At 42.3% G+C, this 7,231-nt stretch overlaps 1 protein-coding gene across 1 annotated transcript; it reads left to right on the top strand.

Annotated features, from left to right (window-relative positions):
* Nucleotides 1-325: 325 nt before the first annotated feature.
* On the top strand, nt 326-2,086 carry LOC138830295 (kelch repeat and BTB domain-containing protein 7-like). The gene has a single exon (XM_070026667.1). It carries the CDS (start codon nt 364-366, stop codon nt 1,900-1,902), a length of 1,539 nt encoding a protein of 512 aa, XP_069882768.1. The 5' UTR covers nt 326-363; the 3' UTR covers nt 1,903-2,086.
* Nucleotides 2,087-7,231: the final 5,145 nt, after the last annotated feature.

Below are 7,231 nucleotides of genomic sequence, written 5' to 3'. Positions count from 1 at the left end.
CATCCAAAACCTTGCGACAGGACACAAACTACAACTTCCATCATGCACAGCAGCAACTAGAGGGCCTCAGTTCTTGAATTTGGAGGGTTCTCTTCTTGCTAGGAGGCCCCAAAAGCATCCTGGGAGCAGTAGTTCCTTGGTGGCGTCTGTGGCAGCAGCGGCAGGAGATGAACCTGCGGGAAGAGTTGAGGCCGAGAAAGGGCCCTGACCGGACCGTCGACGCGACAAAGGAAGGCGCGCGTCTCTGCTTAGAGCTGAATTAAGTACATAAAATGTGGATCCAGTGGGCTTGGCGATGCCGGCGGTTGGGAGCCGAGGGCCGGCCCTCGCCCTTGACCTCGGCGCCCCGCCGCCATCTCCACTATGCAGGCCTGGGAAGACACCCCGCATCCCGCCGCCTTGCCAGCCCCTGCGGAGATGGCCCCAGAGGATCTCCACGAGTCCTTCGAGGCGCTGGTGGACTACTGCTACACGGGCCGCGTGTCGCTGAGCGAGGCCAACGTGCAGCGGCTGTACGCCGCCTCCGACATGCTGCAGCTGGAGTACGTGCGCGAGGCCTGCGCCTCCTTCCTGGCTCGCCGCCTGGACCTGGCCAACTGCACCCCCATCCTCAAGTTCGCTGACGCCTTCGACCACCACAAGCTGCGGGCTCAGGCCCAGTCCTTCATCGCGCACAACTTCAAGCAGCTGAGCAGGATGGGTAGCATCCGCGAGGAGACGCTGGCCGACCTCACCCTGGCCCAGCTGCTGGCCGTCCTGCGCCTGGACAGTCTGGACATAGAGAGCGAGCGGACCGTTTGTCACGTGGCCGTGCAGTGGCTGGAGGCGGCCCCCAAAGAGCGAGGGCCCAGTGCTGCCGAGGTCTTGAAGTGTGTGCGCTGGGCACACTTCACTGAAGAGGACCGGGACTACCTGGAAGGGCTGCTGACCAAGCCCATTGTGAAGAAGTACTGCCTGGACGCTATTGAAGGGGCCCTGCAGATGCGCTATGGGGATATGTTGTACAAGCCTCTGGGGTCGAAGCCAAACAGCAGTGGAGGCGGCAATAGCAGCAGCAGCAGCAGCAGTAGTAGCAGCAGCAGCAGCAGCAGCAGCAGCAGCAGCAGTAGTAGAAGCAGCAGCAGCAGCAGCAGCAGCTCTGTTGTATCTGTGGCTGAGAAGCCACCCCAGAGGCTGGGAATGTGTGCTAAGGAGATGGTGATCTTCTTTGGTCACCCCAGAGATCCCTTTCTCTGCTATGACCCATACTCCGGTGACATTTACACAATGCCTTCACCTTTGACTAGCTCGGCACACACTAAGACTATCACGTCTTCGGCTGTCTGTGTCTCTCCAGATCATGACATCTACCTAGCTGCCCAACCCAGGAAAGACCTCTGGGTGTATAAGCCAGCCCAAAATAGTTGGCAGCAACTGGCAGATCGCCTGCTGTGTCGTGAGGGCATGGATGTGGCCTATCTGAATGGCTACATTTACATTTTGGGTGGACGAGACCCTGTCACTGGAGTCAAATTGAAGGAAGTGGAATGCTACAGTGTTCAGAGGAACCAGTGGGCACTGGTGGCTCCTGTACCCCATTCGTTTTATTCCTTTGAACTAATAGTAGTTCAAAACTATCTTTATGCTGTCAACAGTAAGGGCGTGTTCTGCTATAATCCTGGCTACAATCTATGGCTGAAGTGTGAGACTCTTAAGCACAGTGATTTTCAGGAAGCCTGTGTCTTTAAAGATGAGATCTATTATATCTGCGATGTCTCAGTTACGAAGGTCTACAACCCAGCTAAGAATGAATGGAGGCAGATTAATAATATTTCCATTATTAATAATATTCCCAATATTAATAATATTCCCATTATATCAGAGACCAACAACTACCATATTATTAAACACAAGCAAAAATGATTACTTATCACCTCATGTACTCCCCAGTGGGAAAAGAAGAGGGTAATTATGTCTGAATTTGATAGTGGAGGAAATTAATGGATTAATATAAGTACTTCATTAGTCCTCTTGAAGTTTTTTTTGTCTGTCAGCTCATCTTTATCCTTCCTGCCTTCAACCCCATCTAAATATTCTTACTGAAGAAGATGACATACCAGGTGAATCTAGTAGTGAATGGGACCTAGGTTGTTCACTAACTGGACTTTGACTCAAGAAGCTGGAGGTCCACTTCTGATATAGATTTCTGGTGAAGATTTTTGGGTGGGGGCTGGGAAGTTGGCTCAGTGGTACAGCGCTTGCCTTGCATGCCTGAGGCCCTGGGTTCGATTCCTCAGCACCATATAAGCAAAAAGAAAAAAAGCTGGAAGTGGCGCTGTGGCTCAAGTGGTAGAGCGCTAGCCTTGAGCTGAAGAGCTGAGGACAGCGCCTAGGCCCAGAGTTCAGGCCCCACAACCGGACCCCCCCCCCAAAAAAAAGATTTTTGTGTGGCCGGGTGCTGACCTTGCACACCTGTAATCCTAGTTGCTACTCAGGAGTCTGAGATCTCAGGATCAAGGTTCAAAGCCAGCTCAGGCAGAAAAGTCCTCGAGACTCATCTCCACTTAACCACCAGAAAACCAAAAGTGGTGCTGTGGCTCAAGTGGTGGAGCCCTGGCCTTGAGCTGAAGAGCTCAGGAACAGTGCCCAGGCCCAGAGTTCAAGCCTCACGACTGACAAAAAAAAAAAAAAAAAAAGACAATATTTTTGGGTGCAGGTAGCAACTTACTGAAATGAGTAAGACCAGCATGGTTTGTCATAACTAAGTTGAAACACTAAAATGTTTTACTGCCATGGAAAGTATCTTAGAGGGGGCTGGCAAGGTGGCTCAGTGGTAGAGTGCTTGCCTTGCAATGCATGAGGCCCTGGGTTTTATTCCTCAGCACCACATAAGCAAAAATAAAAGGCCGGAAGTGGCGCTGTGGCTCAGGTGGTAGAGCGCTAGCCTTGAGCTGAAGAGCTGAGGGACAGTGCCCAGGCCCAGAGTTCAGGCCCCACAACCGGACCCAAAAAAAGAAAGTATCTTAGAGACACCTTTTGCCTCTTCCAGAGGAGATAGGAATTGATTACCTTCAGGTGTAGTTTAGAAATGGTAATTTAATATTACAAACTTTAGTACTCAGATCAATTTATTTATAACTTACTATCCTAAAAGTTCAGTATTATTTATATTTTGTTATACTAGTTTAGTCTATTAAGTTTTACATTCTATTTGGTGCCACAAGGTGCTGTTACTTTTGTATTTTAGTTTTTCTAATAGAAAAGTGATTAATATACAGTGCTAGATAAGTGCTAGATAATATACAGTGCTAGAGGCTATCTTCTTTTAAAACTATGCCTTGTTTCCAGAATGCTAAATTACATGGTTCTTTTGGTTTTTTTTTTTTTTTTGACCTGCAGGTCTTTATTCTAGAACACGAAGGGCAATGTTGTATCCACCCACCCCCAAATTTTACCCTTTCATTAATGAGGTCCCTCCATAGTCTCTTTCATGATAAACTACATGGTTTAAAAAAATTTAATGTGTTCGAGTTTGCTGTTTTAGTTTAATTTTCTTCCTGACTGAAGAAAAAAATTATATGCTTTTATTAGGGTGATCAAATGTTTTATCAGAAATATCCAGAAAGGCTCTAGGCTTCTTGAAGGCAAAAACAGAAACAACAAAAAAGGATTCTACTACTTGAAAACTTTTAAGACACAAAATGCATATTTGCATAATGTGGCCAACTTTCCTTGAAAATCTATTCAATCAGGAGTAGTGGCACATGCCTAAAATGCTGGCAGTGAAATTATATTCAAGTAGTGTTATCAGTTACAAGCAAAAAAAGAGAACAGGGTGTGTGTGTGTGAGTTGCTGCCTTGCTTTGTAGATGTATATTTTGTATCTAATCCTGATGCATGCTCTCTTGAATCAGAAATAATCATTTTTTCACTGGACATATTGTGTTCATTGTATCTATTGCTTTTAAAAGTTTATATAATTTCTATTTTGGCTGTATAGTTTTGAAGTTTATCTTGGAGGATTCTTCAGAAAGTAATATGTCTTGGTTTTTATTGCTGCTGTTTTTGTGTGTGTGTTTTTTTGTCTTGCTTATTGCTTGCCTGAAACTCTTAGGCTCCAAGTGATCTCCCTACGTCAACCTAGCTGTAACTGTGGTATGAATTACAATATCCAGCTAGGATTTTTTTTTTACTGTTATATGAGGAGGTAAAACTGGTTTTTATTTTTTTAATTTTTTATTGTGATTAAGTGATTACATAAATTTCACAAATGTCATAGTATTGTGAGATAGTGATAATTAGTTAAAATCACAAACACATTCTAACCTTTCACGAGGCAAATTGTCATTATCATGATCTATTAAGTTTGTGAATTCTATGAGCTTTGACAATAACGCTATTTCTTCCACATTGGGTGATATGTGCATTTCTTTCCTTTTGCTTAGTGTTAGCTGTTCCCTCTTTCCCTCTCATCCCCTCCCTCCCATCACTGCCCTTGAGTTGCTGAGTTCGTTTTGATCAGTGTCCAGTGCAGCTGATGGGTCCCTCTGTTGTATGTTTTCCCCTGTGTCCCTCTGTTTCTGTGTCCTCCTCCTAGTTTCCCTCAGATGTGTGCATAGATGTGGTCAGGAGCAGGGGGTCATTTAGTAATGATACGACAAGATGAGTGTAGTTTACTTTATCATATCTCCTTACATGAAACTGGTTTTTAAAATACTTGAAAAGCTAAAAACAGTTTTATTGAGATCAGTATTCATGTGTCTCAATTATAAAGTCAAGTGCCAGTAGAGAACTTTAACATTGTAAACTGTGTACACATTATTTTGTGTAGCATTGACATTTTGTCCTTTAAAAAAAAGTATGTTTTGCATTTTTGAGACTGTGTGCCCCAGACTGGCTTGAACTCATAATTCTCCTGTCTTTACCTCCTGAATGAAAGCTAATGTTACAGGCATGTAGCACCATGGCTGGCTTTTCTTAACTTTTTATTTAAGTGGTTAACGTTATTCATTGTCACTTGAGTAGTTTTGTATTAAAAGTTAACAGTTAAAGAATATAATGGTATGATGGCATAATAAAAATATTTTTTCTAAAATACTTTTCTAGTAGTGATATAAATGTCTATTTTACTATGGTATTTGTATGTGTCCCATGTTTCTTTTGAATTACATTTAGTGTTTCTCTAAGAGGTTTTTATTTTTCTATTACTGTAAGGGAAAGTCTATAGATACTACATGCCATAAAACTGACATTGTTTAGATGGAGGAAAATATGTTTACTTCTTAAGTAGAAATAAGAAATGTACTTCATAATTCTTTTATGTTACATGTGCATGGTAAGTGTCTAGATGTTTATGAAGTAGATATTTTCTATACCCAGTTAGTGTTATCTTTCTAACATTTATTGTATAACAGGCTAATCCTCCAGGTGTGTGTGTTTGGGGGGGCGTGTGTGTGAGAGAGAGGTACTAGGGTTAAAAATGGCCTCATGTGAGACCAACCATTGAGTTACATTCCTAGCCTAGCCTTTTTTTCCAGTATAGTTGAAAATGTGAATTTGTGTTAACCAGATTACCCATCTCTGAGTAAAGTCTACAACTTAATTGATAGATTCTCCAGCTTGTCATTCTCAACCTTTTGAGTTGGAGCCTATGATAATAATGACTAATATCTGTATTTACAGTGAAGTTTTCTTGGGAATAGTTTGTTTTGTGATATATTTGTGAATTAGGGAATAGATGTTAGCCATTGTTTTATTGTTAATTGATTTGTGGATAGTTACAAATAAAACTGATTCTGATACTTGGGTTTCCTGACTTTTTAAATTCATCAATGCTGTTAAATATGTGTAAATTGTGCATACAGTGACACAAGTGTTGAAATCCTCTTGATTGTGCAGTGACAAATCCCTTGATTGTGCAGTGACACAGTAAGTTAAAATCCTCCTTGGACAAGAAAGTTCTCGTATCCATTTTGCAAATGACACGTATAAATTTAGGATGACCTTCATGACCTTGTATCTGTGTGCTTGTTGTCCGAAGAGTTCAAAGAACCCAAATTATTGCAAATTAAAATTGGAAGTGGCATTAAGGGTTCCAAAAGGGTAAAGTAGAAACTAACTTAGCCATTAGCTTGTCTAAATAGGAGGATGAGACTGAAGTTAAGGTACAATAATGCTGTTTTAAAATGGTTTTACTTGGGTAGGAATTGTGTGTCTTGTTAAGGATTTGGGGGAAACTGTTGGTCCATTCCCAAGGGGGAAAAAGCATATATTCATAATTTTAATAATGTTTGACACTTGAAATTCATCTGGGTCTCTTCTTCACCTACTTTATTCAACTGCAACTAACATTTCATTATTAAAGAGAGCTTTAAAGGACTATCATATAAACCAATTTTTAGTTAAATTTTAATCTTTTGAGTTGTATAAAGAAGTTGCCATTTGACAGAGTGGTTTATGAGTATAATATATCATGCTCACCTGTCCTTCCCCTTCTCTCACTCTTCTTAAATTTGTGAGATATACATTGGATTCTTGACTGCATTCTTTCCCTCTTCTTTGTCCATCCCTTCTCCCCTTGACCTCCTCCTACCTCCCCCCTCCTTTTCTTTCTTCTTTTTTTCTTTCTTCTTTCTTTCTTTCTTTCTTTCTTTCTTTCTTTCTTTCTTTCATTCTTTTCTTTTCTTCTTTTTTTTTTTTTTTTTTTGCCAGTTCTGGGGCTTGAACTCAGAGCCTGGGCACTATCCCTGAGCTTTTTTTTGTTCAAGGCTAACACTCTACCACTTAAGCCACAGTGCCACTCCTGGCTTTTTTTGTGTAGTATTGAGGAATTGAACCCAGGGCTTCATGGATGCTAGGCAAGCACTTACCCACTAAGCCACATTCCCAGCCCTCCTACTGCTTTTCAGTACCTGCTTCTTGGTGTTTTATTTTGTTGAACTTCGATTCTGCATTTTTGCATTACATTATTTGAGATCTCCCTTGAATCTACTGTATTTTATTTTATTTTGGGGGGGAGTCTGGTCGTGGGGCCTGAACTCTGGGCCTGGGCGCTGTCCCTCAGCTCTTCAGCTCAAGGCTAGCGCTCTACCACTTGAGCTACTGCACCACTTCTGGCTTTTTTTCTTTTTTCTTATGTGGTGCTGAGGAATCAAACCCAGGGCCTCAGGCATGCAAGGCAAGCACTCTACCACTGAGCCACCTTCCCAGCCTGTTTTTTTTGTTGATTGTGGGGCCTGAACTCTGGGCCTGG

The sequence above is a fragment of the Dipodomys merriami genome, unplaced genomic scaffold, assembly GCF_024711535.1.
Source record: "Dipodomys merriami isolate MVZ:Mamm:240054 unplaced genomic scaffold, mDipMer1.0.p SCAF_188, whole genome shotgun sequence".
NCBI lineage: Eukaryota > Metazoa > Chordata > Mammalia > Rodentia > Heteromyidae > Dipodomys > Dipodomys merriami.
Note: the sequence above shows the minus strand (reverse complement) of the source record. Positions and strands in the feature narration are given on the sequence as shown.